Source organism: Lynx canadensis, chromosome B3 (genome assembly GCF_007474595.2).
Source record: "Lynx canadensis isolate LIC74 chromosome B3, mLynCan4.pri.v2, whole genome shotgun sequence".
Taxonomy (NCBI): domain Eukaryota; kingdom Metazoa; phylum Chordata; class Mammalia; order Carnivora; family Felidae; genus Lynx; species Lynx canadensis.
The window spans coordinates 55287294-55306730 of record NC_044308.2 but is presented as its reverse complement, the minus strand read 5'-3'; the positions used below and the strand labels follow the sequence as shown (position 1 = coordinate 55306730).

At 40.5% G+C, this 19437-nt stretch overlaps 1 protein-coding gene across 4 annotated transcripts; it reads left to right on the top strand.

The window, feature by feature from the left end:
* Positions 1–5172: 5172 nt before the first annotated feature.
* Positions 5173–17248, top strand: DUT (deoxyuridine triphosphatase). 4 transcript variants are annotated; one of them, XM_030318239.1, is made up of 7 exons: positions 5173–5212; positions 6171–6306; positions 8764–8855; positions 10495–10539; positions 16422–16496; positions 16637–16707; positions 17127–17248. In XM_030318239.1, exons 1-7 carry the CDS (start codon positions 5188–5190, stop codon positions 17181–17183), a joined length of 501 nt encoding a protein of 166 aa, XP_030174099.1. In that variant the 5' UTR covers positions 5173–5187; the 3' UTR covers positions 17184–17248. The 4 variants fall into 4 exon arrangements, with proteins under 4 accessions (XP_030174099.1, XP_030174100.1, XP_030174097.1 ...); XM_030318240.1 differs by lacking the exon at positions 5173–5212 and adding an exon at positions 5423–5673 and having other exon boundaries at positions 6108–6306; XM_030318237.1 differs by lacking the exon at positions 5173–5212 and adding an exon at positions 5423–5757.
* Positions 17249–19437: the final 2189 nt, after the last annotated feature.

Sequence of the window (19437 nt, the reverse complement as noted above, 5' to 3'; positions counted from 1 at the left end):
GTCTTAGAATGGTTAAAAAGGTGTAAAATTGGGGCACCTGGGTGGCTCCATTGGTTGAGCGTCTGACTCTTGATTTTGGTTTAGGTCATGATCCCAGGGTGGTGGGATCAAGCCCCACTTGTGGAGCCTGCTTAAGATTCTCTCTCTCCCTCTGTATCGACCCCAGCAGATTCTCTAGAAATAAATTCCCTAAAGCAATGGTCCTTAACCAGAGGTGGCCAACAAGAATCACCCTGGAGATTCTGAGTAGTCAGTTTGCAGTAGGGTTTGGACATGGGCATTTGACCGAGCTTTCTAGGTGATTTTCATGTGTATCCTGGCTCTCAAGCTACCTGTTTTTATTTTCTTTACTTCCTAAAAACTCAGTGATGCTTTTAAAAGGAAATAAAATGTCCTTCTATGGGCTGTAAATACAGAAATTTCACCTCCTGGTACTCCTACACACTGGCATAATTCAGAGTGAGCTTTTCATGATGATCATGTTTCACGAATTCAGTGTATTCGTGAAAACTGCAGTTCTGAGTTTGTATGTTAACTATTCCGATCCCCTTGAACTTTTGTAGTACCATGTGGCAGTCATTTGTGAATTAGTCCGAAGTAGTTTCTAGTAATAAATGCTTATTTTGTTAACGATTTGCTTCCTCCTTACCTGCTTTATTTAACTGCCACTCAACATAATGTCGAGCTCCTGAGCTACTTCTATTCTTACGATCCATGTGCTGCTCTTATGAAATTGAAAGGCTACATATATTTGATTTTTGTGTTCTTCTTAAGAGCCTGGCAGGAACATTCTTGTGAATTCGCAAGTTATATGCTAGTCTAGTGTTTTCAAATTGGGCTATAGATACTCCTAAGGAAACACAAGGTATTCTAGGGGGTATTGTGCTATTCTGGAGGCTGATGGTATTCTGGACCAAAGGACAAACTTTCAGATAGTCAACAAACATATGTACTTTTTACTGAAATTTATTTACCTGTATATGAGTTCTTCTTTCCTATCTCCCTTATTTCAATTGTCCTTCCCCAAAAGATAGATATACATCACACCTATCCTCAGCATTACTCTGGTGTTTTGCCCATGGTGTAAAAAACTCTGGGCTTGAAACAAAGAACTTCTATCTTTTGGTACCAGAACCCAAAGTGTGGCTTCTGTCTTTTCTTGGCTTACACATATTTCTGGTAAAGGTGAACCGTGGCATGATAAATGAAGTATTTTTGCCCACGGTGGAATGTTCTGAATTCAGATAAGCAGAGCTATGCGGTTATGGGGAATTATGATAATTTTCTTTTAATATTCCCACCTCTTCCATTCCTGAATGATTGTCAAAGAACGCTAAGGAAGTGTTCAAGAGTTTTGTCAGTTCAAACTGACAAAAACTGAAAAAGTCCACAGAAAGTTTGGGCAAAAGGACAGTGATCCCAGATGGAGATCAGAGATGCAGAAGGAAAAGCAAAGAAAGTGATAAAAGTCTGGGTAAACATTTTTAAAAATAATTCTAAAATGTAGTGATACTAATAATGTTTATTGAGATTCAAAGAAAAGATACACCTAAAATACTAGATAATAATTTTATATATGTTGAAAGAATGGGTAATGAAATTAAAGCATCCAAAGATCCTTGTGTTATCCAGAAGACAATAACTTTGTTTCAGATTTTAGACACCGATGAATTAAGCATGCATGTTTTATCTAAAATTATAAATCAGAGAGCGAAATCTCTAAATAACTAAAGGGAAACGTGAAATAGTAAAATAATTCAATTAATTAAAATAAAATGAATAATAATACAATTTGAAAAAGAAACAGAACATCTGAAAAGAAGCCAAATTAAGATAGATTCAAGTCCATCATGGAGCTTACATGTTAGAGGAGAAAACATACAACATACACGTGAAATGAATAAATATGTTATATCACATAGTAGTACATGCTGTGAAGAAAAAACAAGTAGGGTAAAGCACTACATGTTACCCTAGGAGGAAACTAATTTTAGATAAGGGAAGATCTGACAGAAAGAGAAAAAGGAAGCAGGACTCCAAGGCTTTTTATCTTGAACAGGAAGAGAGGTTGAGAAGAGGCAGCCAGTGATGTTAGAAAAACCCAGAGTATGGCCTGGTGTCTCAACCAGAAGGGCGTGAACAACTGTGAAGCTAAGAATGCCTGGTTAATTTACTACACACATCTTTCCCAGACCTGGGGAACATAGTCAGTAGCAGGCTTAGCATCAAGAAGAGTTCAGTCCCAGTAGGCTACAGAGCACGGTGGCTAAGTGCAGGGACTCTAAAGTCAGATGACCTCGAGTTGAATCTTGGTTCTATCTCTTTCTACTTGTGAGCTGTGTGATCATAGGCAAATCCTTTGTGATTTGTTTTCCTCCCCTGTAATATGGGTATAATAACACTTGTTTCCTCTGGTTGTCCTGATTAAATGAGTTAGTATTCATAAAACACTTAAAATATACTTGGCATAAAGTAACCATCACATTAAGTCCTTGTTAAAAACAGAAAAATCTTACAATGGTCAAGATAGGAAGGACAACATGGCTTGTAAAGTACCGACTTACATTCTCAACAGGTTCAAGTTGGCACTGGACGTATGTAATTGAATTAATCAGCATGACTGATAAGATAATTATATTGTGATTAAAAAAACAGCAGGGAATACACTATGGTTGGAACATGTCTAGTTCTTTGCTGTAGTGTATGGAATTAAAGATGTATTTTCGTATCAAGTTCTATTTCAATTGTCCTAAGGAATGTCCTATGATATGCTTATTGGTTTGGAGCCCTAACCTTTTGCAGTTGGATTATACCCCTTTCTCTTTCTAATCTAAAATGTCCTCAGATGCAAAGTGAAAATAATAAACATTTTATCCACATTAACAGAAGAAATAGAATCCTTTCCTGGGACTAGGGATTACAAAGAGCCAAACAAGTCACTTTTGTATAAAACGCTGAAGTAGATGCTTTGAAGGTTTCATACAAATTAATAACTGTTATTAAAGTGAAAGATAAAATGCATATCACAAGGCAATTACACAATGGCTGTATACGGCTAATCAATGATAAGGTAATATTGTGAGAGGTAAGACAAGGCAGAGCTCACTGCTGGTTGTAAGTTTCATAAGTGAAGTGAGACTTTTATTTGAGTCTGGGTAAAGGGAGTCATTACAGTTATTACATTTTAGGATATGCAAGGACTGATTCTCTAATGTGAACTTCCTTAGGAAATTACTAGAGAAAGGGCTTCAGCAAAATAAAGGAGTAAGCTAAAAGGAAGATACTAGATTCCTAAAACCAAGGCTCCAATATAAGAAAAGGTCAAAGGGAAGTGTCAGGATGACAGCTATTCAGCAGGACTAGAGAGTCACATGCACATTTTGGAGCAAGAGAATGGAGGGGTGAAGGAGGGGGAAATTGAAACGGACAGGTGATTTGATGTGTTTCAGTGTTTCATTTGATATGATAGATGTAAGGTACTAGACCCCCTGGAGCATTTGGAAAAAAGCAATAGATGAATCAAAAACACCACCACCAAAGACAAATGGAAGAACAACATGTTTATTAACTTGAGGGGGACAGGTGTAAAAAAAAATAATATCACATTACTCATCTCAATAGTGAATGATATTTACACAGTCATGATAAATAGTACTGACTTATCCAAATATTGCTACAGAACTATTTGCAGAATGGGGTGGAAAGAGGAGTAAGAGACTTAATCCTCAACTACCCTAATTTTAAAGATAATTTTTATGCCACTAAAAAAAATAGCAACATGCGATTTAGAAACAGGGGGTTACATTCCAGAAGAAAGAGCCAAAAAAGTTGGAAGCATTGCCCCTGAGGAGTGAACTTTGGGGGAGTGTTTTGGTGGAGGGGTAGGCCAGTTTTTCATTGCAGGCCTTGAAAAAACATTACATGGAAAAACAAAACAAAACACATTGACTAAAAATTAAAGGAGTAAACAGGAAAATCAAAAGATTTTGAGAAGTGATCCTATACAGGGGCCTGACAGAACAAGCAAGAAGATCTCTTTCATTCATACAACAAATATTTATCAAGCACTGTTCTGATCCAGGCACTAAGCTAGGCCCCAGGAATACATTAGTGAATGAAAACATATGTGGTCCCTATCCTCTGGAGCTTATGTCTACTAGAACATATAGACAACAAGTAAAAATACATACATACATACATACATACATACATACATACATACATAAGACATGAATGAAATACAGATTGTAGTAATAAGTGATGTGACTAGAAAAAATTATTGTGATAGAAAATGGTGGTGAGGGACTTCCCTTAACAGAAATAGCCCTTCTGAGATGAGCTGAGACTGGAAACACATGAAACATAAACTAAGGACGGGTGTGTATAGACTCCCAGGCAGTAAGTCTGGTGGGTCTAGAAACGGTTAGAAAGCCACTGTGGCCAGAAGCACCAGAGGTGAGCAGGATGATGGCTCTAGATGAGGTTAGAGAAGTAGCAGGACCCATATCATGTTGCTATAGATATCAGTTTGGGGAGTCTTTAAGTGGTAGATTTTTAAAGGCAAGAGAAGAGAGTGTGGAGTATAATCCATAATTTCATCCGGAGGAATTCCAACATTTAAATGGAACCAGTAAGAGACTGCAGAGGTGGGGCCAATAAGGAAAGGCACAGCAGGGAAGTCTGGAAACTTCCTCAACAATACCCTAACGTTTCTGTCATTTTTCTAAAACTGGCCTATTGTTTGCGTTTATCTTGACAAGGTGCGTTTCATTTTAGTTTTCAGATTTTTGCATCAGTTCTGGAAATAACTAGAGATATTTATATCCTAGAAAAGTCAATTTACAATTATCTAGAAAGTTATTTCCTCATCCCCATTGTAAATTATTCCAGGGTAGCCCAGGATCTTCGTTCGAATCCCAGGCACTGGGGTCCCCCCTCTGTGTTTCTGTGGGGTCATATGAAACAGTGCTAGGATTTCAACTGAGTTATCCTTGGGATCATCCTGAGATTCTTGCCCCCGCCCCCTTGAAGGGTAAACAACACGCCATGCACTGTGGGTACTGTAAGGAATGGAACACGCTGCCTGGCCTATGGCCTGGGACGTAGCACTGAGCTCAGCGACCGTCATCTGCACGGTGGTGCGGTTCCGTTGCTTTGGGGACCCCTGAGATGAGAACCCGCTGAGCCATGGCCGCGGGGGGCGCCGCCCCAGGTAACTCAACAGCGCGCAGGGCCCAGGCCCCGAGCCTCGCGGATAGCCTTGGAAAACAGAGACCACCAAAAAGATGAGGGTCCAAGGAGGCAGGCGGAGACCTCGTTCCCGGGGGCCCAGAGCCTGCGCCAGCCCGAGGGCGGTCCATGCGCCGCCTCCTTGCGCTCTTCGTCAGACGGCGGCGGCGGTTACTGCTTCCGAGGTCATTTTACCCGGACGTATCTTTAGGGTGCAGACCCGGAGAGCGCCTGCGGGAGCGGGCCAGCCAACCAGCGCCCAAACTTCGGGGCAAATGACTCCCGTCTGCCCTCGCCCGGCTCTCGGCTACCATTTCTTTCCATGTTTGCTCCGCTCGGTGTTTAAAGACGCGCGCAGCGCAGCGCCGAGAGCAGAGGCCGCGGGGCCGCCCCGGCCGCTGTCCAGCACTCGCAGCCTGAGTCGCGGCTGCCGCGGCGCCAGTAATGTCGGGGCCCAGACTGACAGGACACCCCTTGCAGGGAGTGGGGAGGCTGGGAGCCCGGCCTCCCCTCCCCAGGGCCGCCCAGGTTGGGGGAGGAGGAGGAGGAGGAGCAGGAGGAGGAGGGAGATGAGGAGACCAGCGGGCGGGCCCCGAACAAGCCGCGGTGGTCTGAGCGGTGTGGGAGCCTGAGCAGCCCCTAGGGAAATGCTTCCTTCCTGTTGTGTGTGCGGGAAGCCACCGAGGCCGTCCCCGCGCAGGTTGGACCCGTGCGCTGAGTTGGAAAAGCTTGAAAAGGCGCAGTAGTTTCCCAAATCCGCTTTCCAAGAAGGGTTTAAACCTCGCCTCCCCTCTCAGCCAGAACTGTGGGCTCGTCCGGGGGTCGGTGGGCGGGGCGAGGAGTTGTTGGCGGGAGATTTACATTTTTGGCGGCTGGACTCATTCTGAGTCCACTTGTTCCCTTTTTTCTCTCGTTCTGCTCTGCCATGCCCTGCTCTGAAGCGACACCCACCATCTCCCCCAGCAAGCGGGCTCGGCCTGCGGAGGACGCCATGCGGCTCCGCTTTGTCCGGCTCTCGGAGCACGCCACCGCCCCGAGCAAGGGGTCCGCGCGGGCCGCGGGCTACGACCTGTACAGGTGAGTGGGGATTTCCCGCCGCCTTCTGCGCGTGGCATCCCTACCCCACGCAGAGAAGGTGCAGGCCTGGAGTTGCAGAGTTCTCAGGTTAGCTTATATTCTTGCCATCTGCTGCTACAGCTTGAAACTTTCACTTAACAGATTACAAAAACAAACTCCTTTTGCATTTATGTAGGATTTCAGTTTTTTTTTTTTTTTTTTTTTTTTTTTTTTTTTTTTTTTTTACTGTTGAAAATGTTAGTTTTCCTCTTTAGCATACATTCAATAAGGATTTGGGATAAGCATGCAGAATGGTAACTACATGTAAATGTCCACCAAGGCATTATTTGTTTTGCAACATTTATTTTACCCTTTCCTGGTGGAAGGTAGAAATGAATAAGGCCCACCTTGGCCTTCAAGGAGTGGCCTGAGGGGGATGCAGTGGGCAACAGGAAGAGAAGCTAAGGTGAAAGTCTAGGTGCTGAGTATGAAAATACATGAGGAGGATTCATGAACGATGCTTCTGCCTTAAAAGGATTTGTAAAATTTTTCTGTATGTCCATATTTAAGTTCTGCCCAAGGACTGGGAATGTCAAAAGGGTACAAATCAGAAAAGCAGTGGGAATGTCAGTAATACTACCTACCACCCTTTGCTTTGTTCAGCACCTTTTCCCTCTACTAAAGCCTTTACATGTGGGCACTTTTATTGAATCCTCGGGACACTCCTGAAGTAGATAAGTGTTACTTTTTTACAGATGAGGGAGTTTGTGAAGAGCTGAACTGATTGCTCAAGGGCTTGAATGTAATAAAATTTTTGACCCTTAATTCAGTGCTTTTTTCCCTTGACTACTGTGCCCAGTTCTTAGAACCATTAAGGTAGGTGAAAAGTGATACTGGGGGTTATGGGTGTTTAATACAGGACTAAATCCTTAGGATTTACTTTAAAGCATGCCGGGTAATTCTAATGTGAGAACTACTGGTCTCAGTCATAAGCACAGGAGGAGGGGAGAAAGGAGTGTGTGACAATAGAAAAAGGAAGGTGAGGTATAGTCTGTTAGAGCTGAAAGGGATGTGGTCAGTCCCTTAGTTTTCGTGGCTAAACGTGGAGTGATGTAGTTTGACTGCATCATGTCTGGGCACTGTTGTGAGTCAAATAAGAGATGTTGATTTAAGATACTTTAACATCCTCCTAATGAATAGAGATGACTGTATACTGAGATAGACATGGAAATAACTTCCCTCTTTAATAAATTAGGGCTTAACTATGGAAAGAGGAAATTCCAATGAAAGAAGTGAAAATGTTAATACTGCTTTACTAGTTTTCACTAAGGTCTCCAAAGTAACTTAACAGTTCTGCTCATTGTAAAATCTCTTAAATTTCTACCAAGAAGGGGGCTACAGTAAGAGCAATAGTAGCAGCATTTGATGGGTGGATCTTAGAATATTGGGTTCTCAGCAGTGTCCTTCTCCAGGGCCTATTGACAGTGATCAGCTCTGTCCCCAACCTGTGAGGTTCAAGGCTTCAGCTTGGTAAGCTTGGTTAACTACCAAGGCTAGCAGAACAGATGCAACACAGCTTTTTTTTTTTTTTTAAAGTTTATTTATTTATTTATTTTTAAATGTTTTTTTTTAATTTTTGAGACAGAGAGAGACAGAGCATGAACCGGGGAGGAGCAGAGAGAGAGAGGGAGACACAGAATCCGAAGCAGGCTCCAGGCTCTGAGCTGTGAGCATAGAGCCCGACGCGGGGCTCGAACTCACGGACCATGAGATCGTGACCTGAGCCGAAGTCGGACGCTTAACCGACTGAGCCACCCAGGCGCCCCTATTTATTTAGTTTTGAGAGAGAGAGAGCGAGTGCTCAAGCATGATTGGGGGGGGGGGGGCAGGAAGGTGCAGAGAGAGAGAGAGGGAGAGAGAGAACCCCAAGCAGGCCCTAAGCTGTCAGCTCAGAGCCTGATGTGGAGCTCGAACTCAGGAACTGTGAGATCATGACCCAAGCTGAAATCAAGAGTTCAATGCTTAACTGACTGAGCCACGTGAACACCCCTATCTTCCTCTTTTTATATCGCATTAGTGAAGCATACAACTTTTAAAAGTGTGCCTTTCCACCCCCTCCTGCTAATACGTATTTCAGTTTCCCAGCAAAATTTTGTTCAGGGGACAACAAAATTACATGTTGATACCTCTTAAACCAAAATATTTGCCAGAATGACTATATCTAAAGGTAGCACAATTTTCATGATGGACTAAAAGAGAATATCTACCACTATCTTCTTCATAAGCTTTTTTTTATATGAACTGGAAACTTCGAGTACTGAACTCTTAGACTGGTTACTGAAATGTAAGATTGCATGAATTTTGTGATTGTTTTATGAAATATATTTAAAGCAATTCTATATACTTAGTCACAAGGAAGAGCGTATAGAAACACTTTTATGAATAAATACTGGTTACTTTCTTTCATTATTTTCCTAGTGCCTATGATTATACAGTACCACCTATGGAAAAAGTCCTTGTGAAAACGGACATTCAGATAGCTCTTCCTTCTGGGTGCTATGGAAGAGTAGGTAAGTGATTTAAGACATGGGTAACCATTTGTCAAGCTCTTCCTTTATGATCCGTTCCTTTATCTTAGTTCCATTTAGGGTATAAGTGAGGGAATGGATATTGTTTGGCATGTGTCCTAAAATAAAGAAGTGCCAACTATAATGGCAAGTGCAGCCATTTGGAAACTTTAGATTTCATGTAATTATCTGCTTTTTGCCTCCCTCTTTTTCTGACTCCTTGAGCTTTTAGGAGGCTCACATTGGCCCAGGAGTGTGTTCTCTCAGCTCCTCACTGAGAAACTGAAAATACAGGTGATTTTTAACTCGAGCTCCCCCACCAAGGATCAGATTGTATATGAGGTCACATGTGAAGACGGTAATGAGAATGGCTAATATTTGTTACGTAAGGAAAGAGGCAGGCTGGGGTTAATGGCACATGGCATTATAAGGCTAAGTAAAACTTCTGGCTTCTGCTCACTCCAGAGTCTGTCAGACCATTTATTCAGCCTTTTCCCCCTTTGGGTGTCCTCCCATGGGTTGTGTTACTGTCAAGAGATACCCTTCAGGGCACTAAAGGGTATGCCTTATAGCAGGAGGAGCTATGACAAAATGGAAAGCAAATCACCCGTCACTGGAGAGTTCAAAACTTTCTTCAAGAGTAACTTAACTTCAGAGTAAACCTAAAGGCACAAACGGAACTGTGGTGGGGAAGGGGCTGGACTACCACCATATTGTTAGCCATGAGTGTGAGAACTGCTAATACTTCCGCCTTTAAAAGAATCACGAGATGGGTTCTTTTTTCATCTCCTTTTGGCAGCATTTGACTGCATTTTGAGAATATTTGTGGTGGGGAGAAGGGAGATCAGGGAGATGGAATGAAATAAAAGGAAAAGCAGGAAGAGGCAGCATTTATTGACAAAGTGCCTGATTGAAGTATTCTGGAACAGAAAACTAGAAGCTAGAATAATTAACGATAGGCCTGTTGCTCAAGTCAGCAAGTATGAGGTATAATGTTAGCTTTTTATGTTTTCATTTTAAGAATAAAAAGCATAGTGGGAATGAGTTTTTAAGGTTTGTTTTTTTGACAGTTTGCTTGACTGATACCAAGCCTTTTCTCTTCCTCTGGTTCATTTGTTTATACAGATGGGTCGTTTGGCATTTGCATCATGAGTGGGATTCCCAAGTTCTAGGCTAGGCTTTGCCACTGGTTGGTTAAGTTGATGCCTGTTTCACCCCACCCCCTCCTTTGCCCTCTTCCCATCTCTACTGCTATATGCCCAGACCTCCCATCTGAAAACAAGTCTCCTTCCTCAGTCCTGTGTCCCTGCCAGCCACAGTCCTCCCTTTGTGGCCAGACTTCTTAAAAGAGTTGCCTCGGCTTGCTCACCTCTCAGTCTACCCCAGCAGCCCAAGGCTTCACTGCCACACCTTCTCCACATCCTCCATGGCCCCAAGTCCTGTGGGAGTGGTTTAAGCAGCTTTTGAATTAAACTGTGTCAGGTTTCTCTACACTCTTTCCTCCTTTAACACAGTATAATAAATATATTCTTTAATCCAGGACCATCTGCTAAAGTTAAGATGTAGATGTTCTAGGGGAGGAGAGTGACGTGCCTTAAAGTAGCCAACTTCTCCTTTTCTTTGTTTTTCTTTTTCTTTTTAGCTCCCCGTTCTGGCTTGGCTGCGAAACACTTCATAGATGTAGGAGGTAATGTGTTTACGTTTTCCTTCTGTAAATATGTGTATGTATTCACTTTGCCTTTGCTTAAGAGGTAGTAATCAAAAGACAGGTCTTATTTTTATCTTCAACAATAGGAAATGATTTTTGTTGTGTTTTGCCTTTTTAGAAATTTCCATCTCTCAAATTATGAGGTAGTTTCAAGTATTATTTGATTATATCTAATTTTAAATGATCAGTATGTGAAATACATGTTATTTTACTAATAGGCTAACTAGACATTATCTGATGGATAGGATTTTTGCCTTGGCTTAGTGATAATCTGCATTTAGTCCAAAAATGACTCCATTCTTGGAAGAAAGTTAGTTTTACAAAGGTAGGAAAAGCTTTTATGTCATTTTAAAGCAATTATGTTTTGCTTAAATAATTAAAAAATTACTTAAGCAGTAATTACTAAATTCTTTAAGCAAGGGGCGCCTGGGTGGCTCAGTCGGTTAAGCATCTGACTTGGGACATGACCTTGCAGTTCAAGAGTTCAAGCCCCACATAGGGCTCTCTGCTGTCAGCACAGAGCCCACTTTGTATTCTCTGTCTTTCCCTCTCTGCCCCTCCTCTGCTTGTACACACACTCTCTCTCTGTCTCTCAAAAATAAATAAATACTTAAAAAATTAAAAAAAAAGAAAGAAATACTTTAAGCCAAAGTTATAGAAAATGCAGGTCAATCTTGTAAGAATTTTTTTAATCTGCATGAGAGAACCATCCATGTTTGGCAAAATATAAAAAGAAAATCTTTCTCTGAGTGAGAAGAGAAAACGCTATGCTTCCCTTTCTATGTTTCTTGTCAAACAAGTCCTCAGTGGCTCTGATTTCCCTTACAATCAAGCCTTACTCAGGTCTCCCAAAGCCAACAACTTCATCATGGAGCCGCTTTCATGAAGAGCCCCCAGTCTGTGCTGTCCTCTTGCTGTAGGTTCCCTAACCACCCCTCACTGTAGGGAAATTCTGACCTTTGTTCTGACTTTAATTCCCATCATTATGAGCCGAGTGCTTCACCTAACTAGACGTCTTCTCCCTCCAAGAAGAAGGGAGATGGCACTTCTTTGCCAAGAAGTGAGTGGGTATGCCTCATTCTCTAAACACCTCCATTTTTACAAAGCTACTTTTTAACAGATGAAGAACTGTCTCAGAGATGAGTCCAAGTTGACATGTTGAACACTGGAATCTTCATCCATGGTTCCAATCCTTTAATCCGTCTGTTCTTTTCTTTTCCTTTTTTTTTTTTTTTTTTTTTTTTGAGAGAGGGAGAAAGTACACGGGGAGCTGGGGCAAGGGAGAAGCAGAAAAAAATCTTAAGCAGGCTCCACGCCACCCTCCACCTCCATGGCCCTGAGGTCACCACCTGAGACTTGAGCCAAAATCAGGAGTGGGACACTCCACTGGGTGACTGAACCACCCAGGCGCCCCTACAGTCCCTCTGTTCTTTACACTGCAATTCAATGCTGGGTTTCTCCTCACCCCATCCCTGCACCAACCAAGCACTGTGCTGAATAAAGTCACTGTTAACCTGCACTGCAGGCCTTAAGTAGGGAATGAGTACTGTCCCTGGGCCGTCTCTCTGTCTGCCCTTGGTGTCACTAGGTGGTGCTGTGAGGCAAGACAGAATCCTCAAAGTAGTCCTTTCTTAGCGACTGAAAAGGAGCCAAGTTTGGCACAGACAGCAAGAATGGACAGCCCACTCGGGTTGAGAATTGCTTGGACTCGGTTATGCTTGCTTTCCAAAAATACTTTTATAACATCAAGTATGGTAATTGAGGACTATAACTTTAGGATATAAAAGATTGGATATATTTTTAAAGAAATTTCAAAGAGTTGTGAAAGGAACATGGTCTTTGGAGTAACAACTTGATTTGGGTCCCAGCTTTGTCATTAACTGGCTAGTTATTACTTTTCTGAGCCTCAGTTTCCTCTTCCATAAAATGGAAATTAGTGTGCCTGCCTCAGAAGGATGGGAGGATTAAAGGAGAATACATGTAAAGCATCTAACACTGCTTGGCACGTATTAGACCCCAGAAGCTATATTTCTTGTCCCTTAGAGAATTCACGTTTTTGTTTTTTTTTTTAAATGGGGCAGCTTTTTTTTTTTTCTTTCTGACTTTGTTACTCATTTTTGCTGTTTAAAACAACCTCCTGAAAAAAAATTCATGTAAAAGAAATGGAAAGTTAGTTTGCCTGGTGGTTGGTGTGGTATTATTCCTAAAATCACATTGTGGTGTGTTCTTGGATGCAGAGTGTCTTAAAAATGTCTCTTAGGCACAGGTTTATCATCGTTGGCCACCATTTTTGTTTCAAAAGAGAGATGTTGTTAGAAATCCCAGGCTGTAAATAAGGGTCAAAGGGAAAAGTTGAGTATGCAGGATTCTGTTCAGAATCCACATCTGGTAGGTGTGGGTAGTTTTCACTAAAGGTTTCCAACAAATGACATGCCAAAGTCTTGACACAGTAAAACTTTTGCCTGAAGTCAGTTAATTACCCTGCCAGTTCCAATGTATGATTTTTCCAGTGATAACTTCAAAATACTTTTTGCTTTCTCATGAAGAGAAATGTCCCTGATGCTTATGTTCCTTATGTAGAAAAAGAATGTCTTGGGTTTTTCTTGAAGGTCAAATTGTCTTTGAGTAATACATAAACTTGGAACTATTGGATTTTTCGTACTATTAGCATTCATGCTAAAAAACAAAAAAGTATTAATTGAGGGCACTTTTTTTTCCTGCCATACATTTTAATTGACTTCAAACGACTTCATTTCTTTTAGTGAGTTAAAGGGCTTTTCACATTTTTGTGTGCCAAGCATAAAACCTTGGTAGATATCTGGCTTTGCAGAATTCAAGGCATTCAACCATATGAGTCTGATTCGGATTACTTTATAGATATATGGCAAAGGCCTTTACAAAAAGGGAGTGTTTTTGTATGGTAGAAGATACCAGAAAGTAAAAACAAATGCTTGCAGGCCACAGGAAAAAGAATTTAAATGCCCAAACAAATAAGGAAAAAAATCGTAAACAAAATATAGAAGAGGACATACATATGTGCAACAAATATGCAGAGAAAAAAATTCTAGCCTCACTAGTCATCAGGGAAATGCACAATAAAGCCAGGAGATACTGTTTTTCACTCATCACATTGGCCAGAATTTTTTTTTTTTTTTTTAAGATTGTTGCCATCTGGTACTACCAAGGACTTTGGAAATGGGCATTCTTAAATATTGCTGATAGAAGTTTGAATTGCTACACCTTTTTCACAAAGTTATCCAGAAATATCCACTAAAATTTAAAGTGTACACACCCTTTGATCAGGAAAGTGCTTTTCGGAAAGTTTTTGATGAGATTGAAAATCACGAATACACAAGGACATGTGTAAAGGACTGCTTTGTCTATTATAGCAAAAATGCAAAAGCAACCTGAGTGATAGCATGTAAGAGAATAGTTACACAGGGATAATGGTACTGTATTTCCGTATCTCGGATTTAAAAAGAATGACTAAGGGGTGCTGAGTCTGGGTGGCTCAGCTGGGTGGCTGAGTCTGTTGAATGTCCGATTTCGACTCAGGTCATGATCTCATGGTTCGTGGGTTCGGGCCCCACGTCGGGCTCTATGCTGACAGCTCAGAGTCTGGAACCTGCTTCGGATTCTGTGTCTCCCTCTCTCTCTGCCCCACCCCTGCTCACACTCTGTCTCTCTTTCTCAAAAATAAATAAAGATTAAAAAATTTTTTTCAAGAACAACTAAGATTCCTATTTATATATTAATTGCAAAGGATGTCTGATATTTTAAGTGGAAAAAAAGAAAGTAATACGTAGAGTCTCTTACTGTAACATTGGCTCCCTGAAGGAGGGTAGAGGAACATTATTAGCTTTTACTTTCTATGTACGTGTACTATTTGGGTAATGTAGAATTTTTCTTATAAAGTAGAAACCAAGAGTTCAGAAATTGGTCCCCATTGTCTTCCTTGAACCCTTTCTAGATAAGTGAGTACTAGACTGCTCAGATCTCCAACTTGGAGATTACATGGCCTTCTGGAGTCATCTGTTCCAGCATGGAACAGCATGGTCTCTGCAGGGGTTTCTACACTGAATCTGATCCATGTTGTTCTCTACAGCCAGAACTTTCCGCATATTAATAATATAGAAAACAGCTGGTCCCATCTTTCTGTCAATTCTTTCAGTACATATTAAGGACTAATTTAATGGTCAGGTGGCAGTGGGGAAAGAAGACAGGCTTCAGTATTCTTTGAATTAGTCTTTGAATTTGTTTCTGTACAACTAGAAAAGAATAGACTGTTTCCTTCAGTCTAGACATGATATGAACCACTTCTGCCTTTCTGCTACTTTCATACTCACTCTTCCCACTGTTAAAAATTTACTTTAATTCAAACTCTTAAAAGTGTTGTGTCAGGAACTTTTAAGAATGCTTAAATTCACTTTCATTCATAAAACACAGGGATTCATTTAAACTTCAACGGTAATCCACTGGAAAAATCTGAGTAGTTTTCCCCGTTCTGGAACTTTTTTAAAAATTTGCTCCCCCTCCCCCCCCCACCACTCTTTGAGAAAATTGAAAGGGAATGCTTAACCTTGTTCTTAAAATTTTTTTTTCAGTTTACTTTCAAATAATTATGAGTCTGGCCAACCAATATTAATACCCATTGAGGTACATTCCTGGTTTTTTTTCCTTTGAGGATTTTGTTTGTTTGTTTGTTTAGGAGGAGGGTGTTACTAGTAATTAGGATTTAATTAGGATCACATGAGTCCTATCATTTTCCAAACAGAGGGGAAAGAATGAACATATATAAAAGGAAATTGGCAGGGGGTGGGGTGGGAGGGTGGGTAGAGGTAAGAGGAAGAGAAGTGACTTCTAAAAGGTAGGGGATTTTATTTTGGGGTAAAGAAAACAGTCCCCAAAATTGATTGTGGTGATGGTTGCACAATTCTGAATACACTGAAAACCGTTGAGTTGTGAATTCTGTCTTAATATTAAAAGAGGAAATGGGAAGTCCTGGTGCACCTGTATGATCTGTGCTTGTGTTTATGGAAATGTTTTAAATTCTTGACCCAAACTGAAATGCTAACAAGCTTGAGAAATGTACCTCTCTGGGCCAAGGCAGGGCCCTGATGCAAGTTTCTCTCCTGCAAAGATTTGCTGTTCTTGTGTTTATAATCTCAAACAGGTACTGATGACACATGGTTTCACATAAAAGTGTACTTGTTATTAAGCTTATGTGCTAATGTCTTCTGAGAGATCATGCTCTAAGAAAGGATGGTAGCTCACATTAAAAGGAAAGGAAGAATATGAACTGAAAGGTTCACCTCCATTTTTATTGCAAAAATGACTGTTCTGATATTTGCTAGACTGCCACTTAACAGTGTGTCAGCCTTGACTTCTTCCACAGCAGATCTTCAGGCTTCTTGACATTTTTTATTTATGACTCAATCACATTTCAATCTGGATATTAGTGGGAAGCTGCTACCAGGAAAAGCCTTTGCAACCCAATCATTATTTTCTCCTAGTCTTTTTAGCAGGCGTGCAGCAGAAGAACAGTGGTTTTGGAGTGAGCAATTCAGGATGACCTATCTGAGATGCTAAGTCCCTATTCCCAGTTTAGAATAGTAAACGGTCACCACTTGTAAGGGTGACAGGTTGGAAAATCAGGGCCGTTTTATGAATTCTATGTATTTGCATTTTAGTAATATCATTTTTTAGTTTTGAGACTTTACATAGTTCCAGAGCAAGAGTCACTTACCCATTTGCAAGGCTAAAGACCTCACAGCTACAGAAAAGTGATTTTGAGGTCATCGTACGCCCTCAGTGTTTTGGTAGCATAAAAACCATGCTAATGCTGTTTTTCTTTTCCTTAGCTGGCGTCATAGATGAAGATTATAGAGGAAATGTGGGTGTTGTACTATTTAATTTTGGCAAAGAAAAGTTTGAAGGTACGTTAACTACATACAATCACATGAATGTGAGTTTTCAGAGTTAGGAGTGTCTAAATAACACATGCTTACTCCTCTAAGGCAAGATAGAGAGAATGTGTCAATAAAATATCAGTAATAAACTCTTTCTTCTTTTGAAGTCAAAAAGGGTGATCGAATTGCACAGCTCATTTGTGAACGGATTTTTTATCCAGAAATAGAGGAAGTTCAGGTAAGTGTCATAAAAGCCGAGTTGGGAATAACTGATGTACCGTCTTCAGTGAAGGGAAAACTACAATTTCAAGCATTTCATATGCTATTTGAAACTAAATAATAGCACATACAATAGTCCTATTTTTAGCAAAATTAAAATCGTAGAATTTCTTGAAATGTTTTTCGTGGCTGTTATGTAGCATTACTTTGGATAATACATCATTTAAATATACTCTAAAATTCTATTTCTCTAGCTATTTTGAAAATTGCCCAATATTTTATTTATGGAGCTTTTTTAAAATTTAATTTTCTTTCTGTAATCTCCTTTTTGAAAGTATGATACAGCTGGAATAAAAAATTTTTACAGATTAGGAGCTAGAGAGAACCGAAATAGGGTTTGAAATTAACCACCTGAACACCACCTTTATGTCTTTTCAGGTTTTGGATGACACTGAAAGGGGTTCAGGAGGTTTTGGTTCTACTGGGAAGAATTAAAACTTATGCCAAGAATAGAAAATGAGAAAACATACTTTTCTTAAAAATAAAGAGTCTTTGCTTAAGGTGTTTTGGTGTTTTATACTTTTGTAAACTTATTAGTGTTAGCTACTAAAACTGGTTGTCTTAGGATTAATTAAGGAAAAGATACCTCAGTTGGGGTCACAAAGGAACTTACTTGCTTGTGTTTTTATACATTTGAATGTTGTATAAATCTGTGTGGTGACCTAATACAAAGTGTTTCTTTTTTTTAATGGAATGTATATAAATTACAGATCCAAAACTCCCTGTATTATTTAATTTACTAAATGCTGCTTCTCAGCTTATTAAATTGCTTTGTAAATCATAAGTAGTACCTTTCATTCCATAAATTTGACTTCTTTCACAGATACAAATTATCGCACAAAGTGAACTAAAAAGATAATAAGAAGTTGAAGTTACTCCTTGTCCATCCCTTCTCTCCATTGCTCTCAAAAGTGATTTTGATCTTAAGATTCTTTGTGACATTGGGAAGAAGAGAATCCTCAGGTTATTTTTTAGTTTTATTTTTAATCATCCTTTCATCCTTTTGGTAGGCCCCGGTTGGCTGGATAGAACTATGTTTGTGAAAGGAGATGCAACCTGGGGATTTCCAGTTGGTTCATCTTCCTGATTTCGTTCCATCAAATAAATTGTACAAGTTGTGTACTTTTCTCTCACTGTAATAGGGTATAGCCAAGAAAATAGGCAATTTAATAGGGAAAAAGTAGAGTAATGGTGTGTGTTTAGGCCATTGGGTTTGCCCATCCCAAGTACTTTTGAGTTAATACGAGTAAGCAGTATTTCATCACAGGTAGGGGGCTGATTCTGTGGATTTGCTTGATTTAACATCATTTGCAACCTTGTAGGCATGCACTGTATTGCCTGCACTGTATTGCCCAGGCCCCTTTGCACAAGGGCTGTCGGGGTCACTTCAGCTTTGCTGGTCAGATGCACTAGTGGGAAGCTCATGAGACATCATTTTGTGAGTGTGGGTCATGCAGATGGAGTGCTTCTGGAGCTGGCAGCTCTCAGCGACCCGTTCTTGGAAGCACAGGCTAGAGTGTGTGTCTTCCGTCCTTCCAGTGATTCTTTAGACCATTTCGTAACCTGTAATGTATTTTCCATCTGTGGGTCACAATTCACTAGTGAGTCATGAAATCAACTCCTCTAATGCATTTTTAAAAATTAAATAGAGAAACAGCAGAGGACAACACATGTCAACTGGGTAAATATTGTGAACATTGTTTGAATTACATATTCATATGTTCATGTGTATACTGGCTCATGATATAAATTATTTCTGCAGTCAATAAAATTTAAATAAATCCCCTTGTGCTAAACTAGTGGATTCTGTCCTCTGAACACTGACCAATACGTAGTAACAGTTGAGCAAGAACAAATGGTATGATGTGACTGCCAAGAGATTCGGTCTTAGTTACACTGTTAATGTTAGTTCCCACTTACTGAAAATTCACTGTATTAAGCACTTTTAGAAACTGCTTGTTTGTTTGTTTTTTTTTCTCATGGCATACCTGTGGGAGAGTAGATAAAACACTTAAAAAAATGTTTTTTAAAGTTTACTTATTTTTGAGAGAGAGTGTGTTTGTGAGCAGGAGGGGCAGAGAGAGAGGCAGACACAGAATCCAAAGCAGGCCCCAGGCTCTGAGCTGTCACCACAGAGCCCAATATGGGGCTCACACCCACAAACTGTGAGATCATGATCTGAGCCAAAGTCAGATGCTTAACCAACTGAGCTACCCAGGCACACCGATAAAACATTCTTTATAGATGACAGATATAGGCACAGAGGTGTTTAGTAGCTTGCTTAACATTTCAGCTGAAAGACCACTCTTAAAACTCAGGTCCTATGGCTTTGAAGCCCATGTTCTGTGCAACCTTCAGTCTTGCAAGTGGTAGACAGAATACAGAATGGAAGAGATGGTGAATGAAAGTCCTCTAGTGTATTCATTCCTGGTGTCTTTCCATCTGGGCACCAGACTTATGGAAAGTTGTTTACATCTGAATCTACTCTGAAAGTTAGAGACTTGGAACCATGTTCATGAGGGATAAATGGAAGATCTCCGGGGTGGGGTGTTGTTTGTAGAAAAAGTGTGTGTTGGGGTGGGAGAATGTGGGAGGAGGGGTGGCTATAGAAGGTCTCTAGTGGTATGACAGATCTTAGATGTTAAAGACTCAGAAAGGGAACTAATTAGGTTTGTCATATGTGACCTGA